Below are 18,338 nucleotides of genomic sequence, written 5' to 3'. Positions count from 1 at the left end.
CGGGGCTTTTATAATCTTGCTGGACCAGAAGACAGATCCTTTTGCTTATGGCGAACAGCTGAGGGGTTGGAGGCCCTCCGCAGATGCGGACGGCGGCTGACACTGTTTGTTATTTAAATTAACCGTCAAGCGTCTCATTTTAATCCACCTGAAGGGGCATCTCAGGCGTGCTGTGATTAGCCGGAGGGAAACTGGGCAGAGGAAGCCTGTGTTGTTGGAGCGTTTGTCTTGTTTCTATCTAACAAGACCTAACAAGGTCATCCTTATGTGGAAATCAAGAAACACAAATGGCTGCTTGGAGGGAACTTGCAGAGAAAACAATTGCCATGGTGATGAGTTTATGTACAGGAAAAGGGGTGCACTGCAGCCAATGAGCTCCCCTCCCAGTCTGTCTGTCTGCATCGTAAACACTAATCATACCTTCCAGTTCGGCAACTCACACTTTATTTTTGTATCTTAATAAGTCTCGGCATTCAGATCGAGAGCCAGAATCCAGCGGCCTCACTGGTGCCCGTTATCAGAGCTCTCTGGACAGTGGACAGTGCGCTGAGGCTTTGCAGATTTGCTATGGAAAGCCACAGACCTAATGCCGTCACTCACAGGGACCTAATGCATCAAAGGATGACCTTCTCGTTCCTTTGAGAGACATTATGCCTTCCAAGAAATACGTGTGTCTCCCCAGAATGACACAGGATACGACCTGCTCTTCAAAGATGCAAACTCATCCATTTGCTCATTATTCGTTCATTTACTGATGTATCTGTTTGACAACTAATTATGAGCACAGTCAACGAGGCAGGGCCAGTGGGGTGCGAGGATCCAGCAAGAAGTCAGGCAGGCTTGGTCCTTCCATCAGGACACCGACAGGTCAGGGCGGGGGAGCCTTAGAATGAACAAGTAATTACAACTGAGATGAACGTTGTGAAAGGCGAGCAAATCAACGGGCCGAGTAGGGGGACTGGAGGCAGGTGGTCAGGGTGTCCACCACTTTCCCCTTTCATACTCATCAACGTGTGGAGATGCCGTGCTGCTCTAAAGCGCAAGGAAAGCAACGCAGCAAGCTTTTATTAGGCCCTGCTGTTTGCAATTGGTAGAAAGATAGATGACAATACAATACAATACATCTTCAAGAGGCTCACAATTTCCCAAGCTGAGCGACACATGTGTCCGGGGCTCTCGGAGGAGAAAAGAAATGATGCCCAGCCCTTGAAGGAGAAAAGCGTGGGCTCAGCCACAACAGACAGGGTGGATCATGCTTTTGTATCAGTTTTGTTGTCTTTACACTTTTATCAGACTCAGGTGTGGGGAGCAAAGTCCCTCATCTCCTCACCCCCAGCACATTCTCACCGTTGAACTGACCAGGACCCTGTCCACAGGTTCACGTTTCTGTTTTTAAAATTTGTTTCTTCCTTCAGCCCTGATCCCCACTATCATGCCCCTTCCCCCATAGGCATCCTTACTGATATGGCTGATATATATTCTTAAGTACGTATGAATCCTTGGGACTTCCCTGGTGGCGCAGTGGTTAAGAATCCTCCTGCCAACACAGGCGACACAGGTTCGATCTGTGGGCCGGGAAGATCCCACATAACGCGGAGCAACTAAGCCCGTGTGCCACAACTACTGAAGCCGCGTGCCCTAGGGCCCATGCTCTGCAACAAGAGAAGCCACTGCAACAAGAGAAGCCCACATGCAGCAACCAAGACCCAACGCAGCAAAACAATTTTTTAAATAGATTAATTAATTAAAAAATATATATGTATGAGGGCTTCCCTGGTGGCGCAGTGGTTGGGAGTCCGCCTGCTGATGCAGGGGACGTGGGTTCGTGCCCCGGTCCGGGAAGATCCCGCATGCTGCGGAGCGGCTGGGCCCGTGAGCCATGGCCGCTGGGCCTGCGCGTCCGGAGCCTGTGCTCCGCAGCGGAAGAGGCCACAACAGCGAGAGACCCGCGTACCGCAAAAAAGAAAAAAAAAAAAAAAAAAAATATATATATATATGTATGAATCCTTACAGAACATGTCATGCTGTTGTGTGTTTGTATACGCTTTTAATTAACATAACTAGTTCTACGCTAAAGCTCTCAGTCTGATTCTTTTTTTTTTTTCTACTCAGCACCAAAGTGTGTTCAGTGGTATGTAATAGTTGCTTCTAACTGTGCACAGTATTCCATGGTGAGAATCCACTGTGTTTTTCTCATCCACTTCCCCAGGGATGGACACCTGGGTGACCTCCCAAATCCCTGACCCTCCAAACTCTGCACCCGTGGTACTCTATGCGGGTTCCCTTTTGTCCTATGTGATGTCTCTGGGACAGACATCCAGGAGTGGTCTTGCTGGATAAGCAACTTCCTTAAACGTGGACAAATGGCTTTCCAAAGGCCAGGGCCCTGTAGCCCAAATGGCGGCTCTGTGTGGACCAGAGGAGGGCACCCCCTCCAGGTAGATGCTGCCCCACAAACCTGCCGGCTGGCAAGAGGTATCTTGCGCGATTTGGAAGGGGATCTCCTTCCTCCAGGCACAGCCAGCCCTAGGCCATGGGCATGGCTTGTCCTGGTGCAGTGGCTGGCCTTCGGGATGCCCTTGGTCTCTCAGCCAACGGCCCTTGTGTTGTCCTCAGCGTTCCTGAGAATGGCTCGCAACTGCATCCCCTTCTCCCTGGATCCTTGGTGTCACCTACCTTTCTACGTGTCGCCCTTCTGAGGCGTAGAAAGTGGCTTCCGTGTGTCTTGTTTTCATTTGCATATCTTGGATTTTGGCAGGTTTGTGCATCTCTTCATGAGCTTGTTGGCTATTTGCATTGAATTTACTGGAGGTTTTCCCCTATTGATCAGAAGGAGTCTTTTGTACATTACAGGTAACAATCACTTTTTGTTTTAGACATAACACAGACGCATTACGTAAGCCCAGCTTGGCATCTGCTTGCCTGTTTTGTCTATGCTCTCCTCTGTTGAACACAAGTCAATTAAGATACAGTCAAATTTAACAATGTTTTGGTTCATTGTGCCTTTTTGGTCTTGGTTAGGAAGTCTTTTCTGACCCCACCCCCCAGATCAGAAACCTGCTATCCCAATTTTCTTCCACTCCCTTTAGAGTTTAAGCTTATGTCTTTAACCTATCAGGAGTCCAGCTTTTGTGTGGGGTAAGGCAGAATTAGCTTTCTTTTTCTCCCTAGAGCAGGCCAGTTTTCCAAACTCTGTCCTTTCCCCATTGTCTTGTGGCACCTCTTTAGCAAAAACTATGATCAAGTCTGTGCCACTACCTACCAACTTTTCTATATCCTCCACAGCAGTGTTCTCATCACTGTGGCTCTATGGTCTGTCTTAATAGCTGATACGGCAGGTCCACACTTTAAAAAATGGAAACAGGAAAAGGGAAGCCCTGGTAGATAATAGCACACAAGCCAAGACCTGAAACCTTCTGCCCTGACACTTCACTACCCCAGCTTCTTCTTACCCTTCAGATCTTGACCAAAATGTCACCTTCTCAGAGAGGTGGCCCTGTCCCCCTTATGTGAGAAGCCCTACCATAGCACCCTATCACTTCCTATCATAGCACCCTCCTCATTCCACATGTAACACACACAACTTGTAATCCTGCTTATTTACAGTCTGTTTCCCTCACCAGTCAGCAAACTCTTCAAGGATAGAAACTCAGTCCATCTTAAGCGGCACCCAGTATTAATGTCAGGCTCACAACCAGACTTAGTGTTTATTGGGTACTTAGGCTCTGTACCAAGCACTTTATGTATATTGGCTTATTTACTACCCTTGCAAACACACACACACACACACACACACACACACCAGCCCTATGCAATAGGAGCTATTATTATCTTCATTTTATACGTAAGGAAAGTGGGGAACAGAGAAGTTAAGCAACTTGCCTAAGACCACACAGCTGCGAAGTAGATGAGCTTGGCTTTGAACTCAAACAATCTGGCTCTAGAGTTCGTGTTCATATCCACTGGCTAGACCACCTCTCTGTACACCACAGAGCGGTGTGCATGAACGGGAGAATGAATAAATGCAGGGGAGAAAGGGAAGGGTGGTCAGGTGATTACAACGGCATTAACAGCCAGACTTGATGCAGCTTCTTTTCCCCAGCTATTATGCTCCTACCGAGAGTTACTTTTTCTCTAAGATGATGACTTTCATAAATTATGGAAAAGTCTTCGGCCTGGGGTGGAGCACAGGGGGGTGATGAATGACTTCTTCAATTCTCTCACATTGAATTCTCAAAGACAAGACCGCATGTAGAATCTATAATTAATTATTATTCACACTTAATATAGTTAGATAATGTGAACGCATACTTTTCATTAACTTATGTGGCTGATTCCTCATCATTTTCCCATAGGTATAGTTCACTGATTTCTCAAGTTATTAAAAATTAAAATTCATATTAGGGAGTTAGAGGAGCCTGGTGTCCCTACACCTATTTTTAGTCTAAAGTCACAAGCTAGGTAGGGGGAGTTCATTGTAACTGCTTCCTTTGGACAATTCTAAACTACAATGAGTGGATGCATTTATTCTTTGATTTGTTAATTCCTTAAATATCGAGGCATGACGACTTTGACAGTCTTGGGCCACGTGCCTGGCGTCTCTGTCCCCAGTGTGCTGACCACCTCCTGAGCTTGCTACCTCCCGGCTAGCCAGCTAGGTCCAAGAGGACTGGGGATGAGGCTGCCTGGTCTTGCCTGGGGTGCAGGGCAGGAGGAGGTGACATCTCAGCTGGCCCATGAAGGAAGAGAAGGAGTTAAGACATTGGAGAAGAGAGAGGAAGATTCCAGGGCACAGAAACAGCACCTGCAAAGCATGGGAGGCAAAAAAAAAAAAAAAAAAAAAAGCACAGCAGGTTTAAGAGGGCCAAATAGCTTGCAGGGGGAGTGTGACGAGGGGTGGTGGTGAGGAGTGCAGGAGAGAGGTAGGGGCAGAAGCCTCACAAGCAGAGTATTGAAGAGAAAGAGAGCGGATCGTCCTTTCCAGAAGCCTCGACACAGGATCCTGAAGACTCGTAGTTATCGCAGGACCTTAAATATCACTGAGACCAACTTACCCATTTTGAAGGCAAGGAAACAGGCCCACCTATTTAAAAACGAAAACAAGAACTTTTCAGATCAACTAAATTCATTCCTGCCCAAATGTTTGGGGTTAATCCTGTCTGTATGGCAAGGGCGTTTGCATCCCAACTCCTGGACACAACTCTTATAGGCAACTTGAGAGCACGTGTGACTTTGTGGAAAGCAGCCCAGGGCCCCTCCCACTGCCCATGCTACCAGGAAGCTCTGCAGGCAGAACTTTTCAGATCAGAAAATCACTCACAGGTGATGCACTGGTAACAACATAACCAGCGCCACCCTGATTTGCATATTCTGCATAACTTTGCATAAAGCATTGACAAGTCTCAGAGCCTGTAATATAAAACTAATTAGAGCAGCATCTTGCCCTGGTATCCAGACTTCACATCCGGGAGAAGGGGAGGGGTTATCTTTGCCCTCCTAACCACTCACTCAAGCATAGCTCTGGGGGCTGGTTTAGGATACTGAAGCGAGAAGCTGGGTTTGAATCCCTACTCTGCTACTTCCTGTTGTGTAACCTTGGACAAATCATCTCACCCTCTGAAACTCAGTAAGAAGGAGCCACCAATCCTAGATATACAGAGCGGGCAGAGTCACATGCATTTGTGTGCCCAGCATGCCTGCCACAATGTCCAACACACGTTCAACACTCAGAAAATATTTAGGCACATAAGTCTGATCCAAGTGCCCCAAAATTTCCTGCTAATATTCAATGCCAAAACATTTTATCTCACTTCTGAACTGATTCCTTGCCTAAATCTCCCAGAACAGGAAAATTGATCCCTTAAACAGAAGGGAAAGCCCAGGTCCCCAGAAAATGACTTTCCACCAAGGAGGTCATGGCATCAGACAACATTTGCACCGAATATAAAGTATATTTTTTATATAAAATATAAAAATCTAACCCAGGAGAGGGAAGTGAAAATCAAAGGCTAGGACCCAGGTTTCCCAACTTCCTGCTGGAGTTCCTGCAACTGCCCCCTGTGGACCTGGATTTAGGACATTTCCTCCTCTTCCGACAGAGTCCTCGGGATGCCAACCCTGTACGGATAAATCTGGCTGGAGTTTCCAAAGATCAATGCTGCTTTCGATATTCTCTCCCTGCGGCAAGCTCACGACATATTTTTTCACAAGTAATAATTAGCGACAGAAATATCTGACCTACTTACAACTCCACAAATACACACATTTGGCGGCTTCCACATCAGCTCTGAGGCCATCATAAGCAGCCTGTTTGGGAATATCTTTTTTTAAACTGGTTAAATGACAATTTTGCAGAGGGCAGTTTGGGATGCTAATTTCTGCTCACCTTACCTTGCAGGGCTGGCACTGCCCGCCTACAACCAACCTCCTCCCCATCGAGGTGGCATTCAGACCCCAAAGCTGGTGATTATTTTTATATTCTGTTCCCAACAGCAGAGGGGGATTGAGTTTCTATCTTTGGAAAGACAGATTATGCATAGGTCTTTCCAGATTTCCAAAGCAATTTAGGTAATGAGGTTTTGGTTTTGGTTTTGGTTTTTAATGCTAAAACAAAAAGGAACAGTTTAGTAAATGTCCAATTGCATGATATTAGTTCCACTCTTGTATTTCCTGAACACAGCCCTTGAAGGTTTAGTCCGAGCCTTTTCCTCCACCTTTTCCTCCACCGGGAGAAGGCCCCTCCCTCCCTTTCCTTGGCCCTCATATGCTTTCCTGGATTCTAAAACGTTCTTAACAAAATTGAACTAGATAGGATGTGTGGTCCTGGGACAGGCCAAGGGCATAGCTAAAGGACCTCGGTCAGAAGCCTGGGACATTCTGGAGCTGCCCGGCTGGAGGCTGTGGGCCCTTCTGACTGCCCTTCCCCGAAGCCCGGCACCACCAACTGTTGGAACTGGGTCTCAAGGTGACATTTGTGTAGTGCTGCCCTCTAGTGGAAGCATGGTTCAGGTTGTGATGGTAGTGTGGGCTCCTTAAGTTTTGCCAGCATTGAATGAGTTACGGACTGCTGGGCCCTGGGGACACAGTGAATGAGATCTGTTCCCCACAGGACAGTGTAAGAAGGGACGCCAGAGTGCCTGAAGCTAAATCGGATCCAGGATATGTGTAAGGAATGACTGGATGAAAGAACGCAGCACAGGGTGGGAGTTGGGGGACCTCATCTCTCAGGAACATCAGAGCTGGGTTCCTACAGGAGTTGTATCTGAGCCCTATCTGATTGGTCAGCTCCAGGTAGAGATGGGGTGGGGAGGGTAAGGCCATTGCCGCCAAGGGAGCAGCTTGTGTAAAGGCACAGGGGTCTGTGGAGAGCGTGGAGGGCTCAGGACGCCACATGAAGTTCAAGGGCAGTGAGGGGAACTAAGGCTTGAGAGGAGGCCATGAGGAGATTAGGGAGAACTGTGAAGCCTGCTACGGAACTCGGACTCTAACAGGAGGGCAATGGGCAGGGGATCAATTGCTTTAAGAAGGGAGTCACATGATTCAGTCTGGGTTTTTAAAAGACCGCTTTATAGGTTCCCAGTGCCAAGAACCATCTGGATGAGAAAGACAGGAAGATGCTTCACAGCTTTCCTACCCTCTATTCCCCGACCCAAGGCCTGCGCCAACCAGGACTCTGGTAGCTGTCCTCTCTTACCTTCAGACGTTGCGCAGAAGTTGAAGGAAGAGGACAGGGTTGGCAACGATGCGGTGCTTCCCAGAGGACGAGTCCTGTGCAGGGCAGCAGTGGGAGGCATGAGAAAGTGCCCGTGGCAGTGGGGGGCAGTTGGGGGACAGGGACAATTCTGCCATCCAACATTGCTCAGGATGATACAGAAGCAGACAACAGAAGGGAGAAGAAATCACAAAGAAACTGTGTGAAAATTCGCTAGAAACAAGAAATTTGTGTGGAATTAAAGAAACCTCAACGAAAACTGGAGTCGGGACAGGCCTGGGAGCTCTCACCCTGCAGTCATGCTTTGTCACTTACTCCAAACAAGAAGCCACCTATGCCTACATCTCCCACAGGAAGGTGTTGCCTACTTTACCACCAGCAGGAAGAAGAAAGCCCCTCTCTGCCCAAAGGTAGCCCAGCCAATCAGAGACCATAGTATTCCAACCAATGAGAAACCTCCATACTATGGACTCTCAGTCTCCTCCAATGGAAACTTTGGTTATTACAGCCCCTCTCAACTCTCCCCTTTTCCCTATAAAAGCAAGTTCCCTGCCTTGTTCGCTGGATTTGCCTGTGGTCCGCCATTGTTCACACCTGCCAGTTTTGCTATTCCTGAATAAACTCCCATTTGTTAGTAAAATAACTGGCTAGGATATTATTAAAGTTGACAGCTGGTATCTGCAAACATCAACTTGCCCTCCTGCTGAAGGACTGGAGGAGTAGATCACCAACCCAGTGAAAAGAGAGCAGATCTGTTTTCTGGCTTCACTTGAGGGTAAGCAAAAAGGAAAAAAAACAAAAAACAACCCCCAACATGGAAGTCATGAAAAACACAATTGTACAGGAGATATGGGGCAGTGTCCAGGAGGTGAATAAACCTCCAAAAATGACCCACTGCAAGTCATTTCAGACATCTTCCTAGAGCCTAAGAAGGCGTGGAGCCTGCAGAAAGCAACAAGATGAGATGCAGAGGAGGTGGGTGAGACAAGGGAGTCGGCAAGGAAACTAGAAACACAGTGGCAGGACCCAAGCCATACTGGTGGCAGTGGGCACTGGAATTGATGCCACAGATAGTTGAATTGGTGGTTCAGAGAAGAACACAGAAGAAAAAGACAAGTAAATAAAAATTACAATTGATAATATGATCATTTTAGAAAAATGGGGAAGAAGAGACAGCAAATGAAAAAAAATGGTGTTCATGAGTGAGAAACCAGAACAAATGAGACAAACTCTAGAATTGAAGAAGCAACACAAAGAAACTCTTCTGAGCTTCAAAAAGAACTGTGTGTACGGAGCAAAAGGACCCAGGACATTGTAAGCAACGCTACGGCAAAATTTTCAAAGGAGAAATCCTAGAAAGTATCCAGGTAGAAAAGGCAACTTCGTAATGGGGACCAGGGGGAATGGGATGGAGACCAAACAGAATTGTCTATGCAATTCTAAATGTCCAAATGATAGGCGCTAACATGTACCCAGATGGTGCTTCACTATAGACCTTGTTCTGTTGGTTATTTGTTCACTTAACCCCGTTTTAGAGATCCATTCCAACGTGCCGTCCGTCCATCTCCTTGGTCGCTGCTGTTTGCCAATGGCATCCCAGAACGGGTTTCCTCCATGTTGCTTCATTCCTTCTCGTAGGGATGGACACCTGCAGTGCTTCCTATTTCCCATTTCTCCCAAAGCGTGCTCTCCTGGATGAGATTTTCTCCAGGCTATAAATCAAGGAGTGGGGTTGCTGGTTTTAGATTGTTCTCCAGAATGGCCGTTCTATTTGTATGGATAGCCCTCCCTGCTGACGCATCGTGGCTGTTTCCCACATTTGCTCCTACACTTGGTACCATCCAGCTTGCTATCTTGCTCATCCGACGGGTAGTATTGTTGTATTGTTTTTTTGTTTTTATTTATTGAAGTATAGTTGATTTACAGTGTCGTACCAGTCTCTGCTGTATGGCAGAGTGACCTGTTTTAACGCGCACTTCCTGGACTTCAAATGAATCTGAACACTCCCTCACACATGTATTTGTGAGCGATCCAGTTTCTCTTCTGGAGAATCGCCTGGCCATCTCTCTGACTGCTTCGAGAATTGAAGTGGCCGCAGTCAGTCCTTTCAACCCAACCACCTCTTACATTTGCCTGGGTTGCAGTCTTCCCATAACCCGTGTCTGCTGCTTTCCTGATGCCCGCCTCTTGTGGAAAGGCCAGGACACAGCAGGAGTCACCAATTCAGAGTCGCGTGGGGGCCAGATGACATAAATGACTCCAGGAAACCCGTGTAAGACAGGAACACCCAGGGCATGGTTGGTCCTTGGCTTAAAAAAGACAGCCACACAGTTGGTCCAAAGAACATTTCTCAGAGACAGGGTAATTCAGTCTTAAATTGTATCCAGTGTAGACACCTAGAGGAGTCCCCACTCCAGGCCTGTGTATACCTGCAGGTAAAGCGATTATGAGCACTTTTTTTTGGTTTACCTGTACTTTCAAAATTGTCTGTAATAAACCTAAATTACCTGTGTAATTTTTAAGAATTAAAACAACCAAAATAGTTTATTCAGGGTCTACATCAAAGCGTCCCGCCTTCTTTGCTCACTTGTTTTAGGTGGCTTCATATGTGTCACCTCAGAAAGGCCTCTTTTAGGCCATGTACCTAAAACCGTGCCCTTGTCACTCTCTGTCCCCTCACCCTGCTATATTTTTCTTCATATCCTCATCATCACCTGGCAGGATTTCACACATCTCTGTTGATTTGTTTACTCTCTGTCTCCCCTTCTGTAATGTAAGCCCTGTGAAGACAGGAATTCTGTCTGCATCATTCATGACTCTATCCCAGCACCTTGGAACTGGTGCGTAATGGGTGTTCAAGTAACATTTTTGTGTGTGTGTGGTACGCGGGCCTCTCACTGCTGTGGCCTCTCCCGTTGTGGAACACAGGCTCCGGACGCGCAGGCTCAGTGGCCATGGCTCACGGGCCCAGCCGCTCCGTGGCATGTGGGATCTTCCTGGACCGGGGCACGAACCCGTGTCCCCCGCATCGGCAGGCGGACTCTCAACCACTGCGCCACCAGGGAAGCCCCAAATAACATTTTTCAATTAATTCTTGGCCAAATATCAGAGAAGATGCCCTTCTTCTTGCCAGACTTTAAAAAGAGCTAAATGCTTCTCTTTAAAAGGTAGTGAGAGACAGTTCAGAACTCCAAGAGATAGACATCAGTTGAAAGGGGTTTTCCAAAGTTCCTTCTGTTACCTACTCAGAGTCATATCAAATAGTCATCAGATGTTGCCAGCACTGAGTTCTCAGCCCCCAACTAGGGAGGTTTCTCTCACTGTTTCAAACGTTCACTTGCAAAGATCACCCCTCCCCCATTACAGCTTAAGTGGCTCCTCTTCCATGGAGGTGACAGACATAGGTCACATCCAATAACTTTAGCCTTTGGGGAGCGTTTAGAGATGAGCATTTATTTCTGATAAAAATATCAGAAAGGAAGTAATAACTTAGAGCAAGATAAAATGATTGTGAAAAAATCTCAGGCTTTTGTTCTCTCTCCTTGTTAAAACTTGGATCATTTGTCTCTTGGGGTGGGTCACAGTTTATCGAGCCCATCTTTTCCCCCTTCCTTCCTTCCGCCTCCCTCCCCTGCTCACCCAGCACCTGTCTGTTCCAGAGGCCACTTGAGGTCCTCAGATCCGGAGATGAGCACAACAGCCTCTGCCCCCAAAGGGCTCACAGAGCAGTTGGGGGAGATGGGGTGTGGGGTGCCCTAAGCAGAGGGAGGAGCAGCCTGGAGGCCTGGAGGTGAAGGGGCATGAAGAGGATTCAAGGGTAACAGTGAGAGTTGGGTCATCACCCTGCTCCAGTCTCCACTAATCACCCACAGCAATTGGCAAAAGCAAGTGCTCCGGGGTGGGCAGGGCTCTGGGGCAGCTAAGAGTCTCCCAGGACTGGGTCTCGGGGCTTCCTAGGGACTGGAACCAGGGAAAGGCCTGAGCCTCCTATCTGCTGCTATCTGAGAAGTGGCCACCAGGTGGCAGCAGAGTATCATTGGGGTCACCCATTCAGGTCTGAGTCCACAGATACCCAAGGAACCCTAGCATGGCGCTGTGGCCAGAGGAGGGGGTCAGAGTCAGGGTGTCAGAAGTGCATGTGTATGTGCCTGTGTGTGCGCGTGTGCACATATGTATACGTACAATGTCTGTGTATATATCCTGCGTGTGTGTGTGCTCACGTATGCATTGTGTGCACCTGTGTGCATCTGTGTACACGTGTGTGTGCGTATGTGTGGGTGTGTGTATGTATATGAGTTCTTGTGTGTGTAGGCACACGTGTATATGTCTGTGTATGTGCGTGTGTGCCTGGTCACATATTTAAAGACGTTTTTTAGCAAAGGATCCTAAGTCCGTCTAGCAAGAATCCCCCTACCCTTGACATCCAAGTCCTTGGCCTGCCTTTAGCAGAATTCTGTTAGGCCAGTTTAGCAAGCACCTCCCTACCCTTGAAGCCTGCTTTAGTAACTTTCTGTCCACCGACCCCTCATTCTGCTCCTTGCTTAGGAGTCCCCAGCTGTCTTTGCTGTGCTCAGAGTTGGGCTCAGTCCCTCTCCCCTACTGCAATGGTCTCAAACAAAGTCTTTACCATTTCAACAAGTGTCAGAATAATTTTTCTTTAATAAAGCAAGAGCAAAGAGTAGAGTGAGTGGGGGGAAACTGGAGGAAAGGAAGTCAGAGAGGTGGGAAGAGGGGGGCAGGCCAGGTCATCCCAAAACTCACCGTGGCTTCAGCCTCTGTGAGCCCTTCATCTCTCTCCCCTGGCTGTCCCTGTCTCTCTCACCTGGATGCCTGCAAGAGGATCCCTCTTTCAGGGAGACCCCTCTTTCAGGGAGACCCCCAGCCCACCCGCCACTCTGCAGCCAGAGGCTCCTCCAAAGCCCAGACCTGACCCTGTCCTTCCTCTTGAGGGCCCCCAGCCCACAGGCAGTCCAGCTCCTTGGCCTGGCGGGCAAGCCCTGAAGCTCAGAGCCCGTGGGCGGCTTCATGCTTCCTCCCTCCGAGCCTCAGCTCACCCCATTCCCTCTTGGAAATGTACATCTGAGTCCTACTCAATTTTCTAGGCCCAGCCCAGCCCTCACCTCCTCCAAGAAGCCTTTCCTGTTCTCTGCACCTGAGCTCCTTACCTCATAGCTAAGCAGGGTTGGTCCTGCTCCCAGAGCCAGCCCATCAGGCTCCCTGAGAGCAGGGACCATCCGCGACACCCTCTCTTCCCCACTCTCTCGTGGGTCGTGGGTCACAGGCTACTCAGCCATCTTGGATGTTTTGAGACAGAGGATGGGCCAGGATGGGCTCTTCTGATCCTTCTTGGCTGGGGTGGGAGGAGAGGGTGGCACTGGGTTTGTGGTCACCATCACTGAAGGCCTGGATGTCAAAGATCTCAGAGTTTGTGTAGCACAGTGTTAAGAAGATGGGCTCTGGAGCCAAAGTGCCTGGGTTCAAGTCCTGGTTCCACCATTTAGCAGCTAAGTGACCTTGGGCAAATTATCTAGCCTCTCTGTGCTTTGTTTCCCCATCTGCAAAATGGGATAACAATAGGGTTGTGAGAATAAAACAAATGAACACATATGTAAAGAACACTGACTTTGGCACATGGCAGGGAGTTAGGGTTATGCAATTATGAGCTATGATCGTTACAACTGGGTTCAAATCCAGTAGCATCTCTGTGACCTTGGACAAGCCAGTTAACATCTGGGCCACCAACATGCTGTCCACATACAGACACAAATACACGCACGTATACGCACACGTGTACATAAACACATACACACAAACACATACATGCATACACGTGTACACCCACACAATTCTGTGTGTTTATTTATTTACTGTCTTCCTTCCCCATCACAGACCTAAATGTAAGCTCCGTGAGGGAAGAAAGTTCAGCAGTGAGGCACCAGCTCCTAGCAAAGTGCCTGGCAAATAATAGGTACTCAATAAATATTTTTCAAATAAACGAACAGACCTCCATGAATGCACACAGCAAGGCAGGGAAAGCACCCAGACAGTTTCCTCCACAGAGGGGAGGGTCTGGGACTGTAATCTTAGAGGTGGACACCAAGGCACAGCACAGGACCCAGTCACTTAGGCCACGCTTAACCCTCGCCAAGGGAGCTGGAAGACAGGGGCCCTCCTGCAACTCCTGGGAGGGGTGGGCTGGGCGCCTTGAAACACCACCCTCCATCCCTCCACGCCCAGGCTGCCAGGGAAGCTCTCACAGGTCAGATCCACACACATCACTCATTCCTTAGCCAAACCGACGGAATCACAGATTGTCACTTTCCTAGAGCTCAGAGCCTAGTGGGGAGGCAGTCTCTGAACAAGTAATTAATTACTTTAATTAAAGTAATTAAAGCAAACAAGTGTGTGCTCTAAGGCTGTGAGCATGAAACACAATGCATGGAACACAGTGACCCTGTGCTTCAGGCTGAGATGTGATGGCCGACAAGAGTTAAGCAGGTGTCAGCGGAAGGAGATGGTGAGAGCTCTCAGGCAAAAGGAATAACCTGTGCAAAGACCCTTAGGCAGGAATCCATTTAATCGTTGGCCCAAAGAAAGGAAGAGACTCCCTGAGATCACACAATGAAAAGCAGAGTCAGGGCCGGAGTCCAGGCTTTCTGGCTCTCCGTCCAAGGCTCCTTCCCTCATCCCTGGTCTCCCTTCCAATAAGCTTCATCTCTGTTGCAGCAGCAGCTGTGCGGGAAGCAGAGGAATTTCGGCCCTGATACTGCCTGACCCAACTTCCCCGGTATACAAGCTGATAAGAGATTTTAATTCTGATGTCTAGACTAAGACAATGACCAAATGTCCTGCAGCAGATGGGATTGATAAGAGCCTATATTTGGGGAAACGAGGCTGCCCTCTCTGTAATCATGTTTCAGGGGTCCTCGGCCAGGGCAAAGGGACTGCTGGGGTCTGCAGAACTGAGCTTGGAGGCTTCTAACAGGGTAAGAACACTGGCTGGGAGTCAGAGACGCTTGGGAAGGTCCAGTTAAGACTGACCTTCCTCTAGATGAACATTCCAGGGAGACTGAGCCGGGGACAGGGCAAACCAGTTTTATCAGAAGGGATAGATAAGGTTGTACTGGTAACAAAACAACTTCTACATCCAAGAGGCTTAAAACCACAAAGATGTGGGCCTCCCTGGTGGTGCAGTGGTTGAGAGTCCGCCTGCCGATGTGGGGGACACGGGTTCGTGCCCCAGTCCGGGAAGATCCCACATGCCGCGGAGCGGCTGGGCCCGTGAGCCATGGCCACTGAGCCTGCGCGTCCGGAGCCTGTGCTCCGCAACGGGAAGAGCCGCAACAGTGAGTGGCCCGCGTACCGCAAAACAAAAAACAAAAAACCACAAAGATGTATTTCTTGCTCATACAAAGTCCACCATAGATGCAGCAGAACCTCAAGCTGGCTCAGCGTGGCCCCTGCATTTCAACATGGGAAGAGAGCACAGGGAAAGAGGAGCGTCTGCCGTTAAATGCCGCCACCTGGTGGTCACAGTGGGGCACGTGGCAAGGCCCAACCTCCAGCTGGCGGTTCTGCGCAATCATCCCATGTGATCTGGTCTGAGCAGCGCTCATGTCCGCTGCCCACCGTGGGATGGACAGTCAGAGACACCTGCGAAGCCACCATGGAGCCAGCCCTCACTTAGCTGAGCATCCCCAAAAGGCCATGGACAACCTGCCATGGGCGGTCACGTCATTTACTGAGCTCTTGCTATCAGCCGGGTGCTCCCCGGACACTATGATAACATTTAATCCCCATGACAATGCTGCAGGTAGGTACCAATATCCCCCGCCCCCATTTTACAGATGAGGAAACTGAGCACAGACATGTTTAAGCAATTTGGCCAAGGCCACACAGTATGTAAATGCCAGAGTAAGACTCCACACCCAGTCACCTAACCTTTGAAAAGGGGGATTTAAAAAGAGGGGAAAGGGGATTTTATGAGGAGCAGCTTCCATAATAAGTGAGATTTTGAGTGGTGGGTGGGTGAAGAGGATGTTTAAGACACTTTTCTGTCATGTAAGTCCTGCCTTTATGTCTCTTAGAGAGATTTCAGTAAAGATGGATGGCTTTTTGGTGACTTTCTTCTTTTATGATTATTTGCATTTTTTTTTTTTATTTCAAAACGTTTCTAACCCACTGAATAGTTGCAAGCATACCCTTCATGGAGATCCAGCAACTATTAACGTCTTGCCATACCCAGGTCACCTCTCACTCCTCCTCTCTCTGTCTCTGTCTCTGTCTCTCTCTTTCTCTCCCTCTCCATAGACACACACGTCTCATGTTGGCCAAACCATCCAAAGGTAAGATGGGGCCTCATTATCATGCCATTGCCTCAGTCTCCCTGGAATGTTCATCTTACCTTCTTACCATTATCATTCATCCCCAAACCCTTCACCGTGCCTCTCCCAGGAACAAGGGCACACTTCTCCTACACAACCGCACACCAAAGATAATCAACACTCTTTAGGCAAATCACCCAACACGACATCCACACTCCCATTTGTTTATTCTTCCCGATCCAGGATCCAGTGAAGCGTCACGTGTGGCATCGGGCAGCTGCGTCTCCCCAACTCCGTTCCTCATGGTACTAGCCCCTTTGAGGAACCCTGACCAGATGTCCTGCAGAGTGTCCCACGAGGCTCCCACGTCAGCTTCAGGCCAAATGTTTCCATCAAGGGCGGCACAGGCCGTCAGTCCATCTCACCATGGCCGGGGCCCAGCCTGAGGGCCCCGTGGAGGTGGTGACAGCCAGGCCCCTCCAGCATCAAAACACGCTCCCCTCTATCGTTAACAAGTAATCTTTGGGGGGATGCTTCAAGACTGTAAATATCCTGTTCCCCAACAACTTTCACCCTGTGCTCTTAGCATGCCTCCATGGTTCCTGCCTGCCTCACTTACCACGTTGGAGGTCACGCTATGTTAATTTCCTAATTGTTCAAGCAGACAGATAGAGCAGGCCTGGTCCTTTTGGATGTGGTGCCATCTGAGCCTGTCCCAGGCCACCCAGTGCTTTCCAGGTCACACTGAACGGCAGGAGGAAGGAGGGTAGGCAGGCAGCTGCAGGGGAGGAGGCTGGAGCCAGCCCCAACTTCATCCCCAACTGGCCGTGGGGCCCAGGGGTGGCCCTAGGACCAGCAGCATCTCTCACCTGGGAGATTACTGGAAACTCGGGTCTCTGAGTCAGAATTTGCATTCCAGCAAGGCCCCTAGGGGATCCGTGTGCTTGTGGATGTCTGCGGAGCTCAGTCTCTTGGAGCTTCCGCCTTTCCAGGTGAGAGCAGCGCTGCTCAAGTCTGGCCTTTTCAGAAAAGCAAAGTCTAATACCTGCCTGTGCAAGACGGTGATGATGGCAATGATGATGATGATGGTGATGATGACGGTGACAACTACCATATTTCTTTCTTTGTTAAAACAACAAATGTCTGAGCTCACTTCTAAGGAACGGAAATGAGCTCAGGTATTTAACCAAGACTTCTGAGTGGCATGTTTATAATAAGTAAGAAGAGTGGAGGACTTCGTTGATGGTGCAGTGGTTAAGAATTCTCCTGCCAATGCAGGGGACACGGGTTCGAGCCCTGGTCCGGGAAGATCCCACATGCCGCGGAGCAACTAAGCCCGTGCACCACAACTACTGAGCCTACGCTCTAGAGCCCACGTGCCACAACTACTGAAGCCCGCGCACCTAGAGCCCGTGCTCTGCAACAAGAGAAGTCCGCGCACCACAGGAAGAGTAGCCCCGACTCGCCGCAGCTGGAGAGGGCCTGTGCACAGCAACGAAGACCCAATGCAGCCAAAAATTAAAATAAATAAATAATATTTTTAAAAGTATTTTTTTAAAAAAAGAGTGGAATTGGATGGAGGAAGGGGTCTGAGGGGTACTAATCAGAAACTCCATCGGTTGGGTTGACTTGGGCAGTCCCAGGGCCACATAGTTTCTCCCTCAAGTTTCTCTTCTACAGAAGGAGCGTGGAACACGCACCAGCAGGAGGGTGGGGAGAGGGATAGAGCCAAGCAAGGCAAAGCCTGCCATTGCCTTGAAGTCTCCTCAGCTTGTGTTTTATCTTCAAAACGCGAGCCAAATTCTCCTTCTGTTCCATAATATATCCATGTTTGTTTCAACATGTTAAAAATGTTTTGAATTGCTATCAACAGAGAATATCCTTCCTACCCTACTGATCCCACGGCCTTGTCCCCCTCTCCCTGGTACAGCCCCAGGACCCAGCGGTTTGTGAAGGGTGTGAAGCAGGCAACTTAAGGTGACCTGCACACCTGCCTGAGGACGCACCCACGACTGCAGAAGGGAGCGGAGAGGCTCAGATTTGTCCAGGATCCCCGCTGGGTGAGATGATGTCGCTCTGCACAGCCCTCACCTATGTCCAGTGCTTCTGTCTGCAAAGGTTTCACTTCTAACCCTGCCCCCGCATTGGGTTTTATACAAACCCTGTAGGCCCTGCTGGTCAGGGATTATGACCATCCCCATTCTATGCATGAGAAAACTAAGACCGGGAGAAGGAAAACAACCCACCCAAGATTACCCGGCACGTTACTGGCAGAAATGTTTCACAGACTCTAACGTCCTGAC

At 49.0% G+C, this 18,338-nt stretch overlaps 1 protein-coding gene across 1 annotated transcript in view; it reads right to left on the bottom strand.

Moving 5' to 3' along the window:
• Nucleotides 1–17,149, bottom strand: part of ZNF618 (zinc finger protein 618) — a 354,057-nt gene extending 336,908 nt beyond the window's left edge. The window contains exons 1-2 of the mRNA XM_065879940.1: nt 17,081–17,149; nt 11,351–11,466 (exon numbers count right to left, since the gene is read on the bottom strand). Coding sequence (XP_065736012.1) covers nt 11,351–11,466; nt 17,081–17,149 — 185 coding nt within the window. The remainder of the gene's footprint in view (nt 1–11,350; nt 11,467–17,080) is intronic.
• Between the last annotated feature and the right edge of the window lie 1,189 nt (nt 17,150–18,338).

The sequence above is a fragment of the Phocoena phocoena genome, chromosome 6, assembly GCF_963924675.1.
Source record: "Phocoena phocoena chromosome 6, mPhoPho1.1, whole genome shotgun sequence".
NCBI classification, from domain to species: domain Eukaryota; kingdom Metazoa; phylum Chordata; class Mammalia; order Artiodactyla; family Phocoenidae; genus Phocoena; species Phocoena phocoena.
The sequence above is the reverse complement of the archived record's forward strand: the minus strand, read 5'-3'. Positions and strand labels throughout refer to the sequence as shown.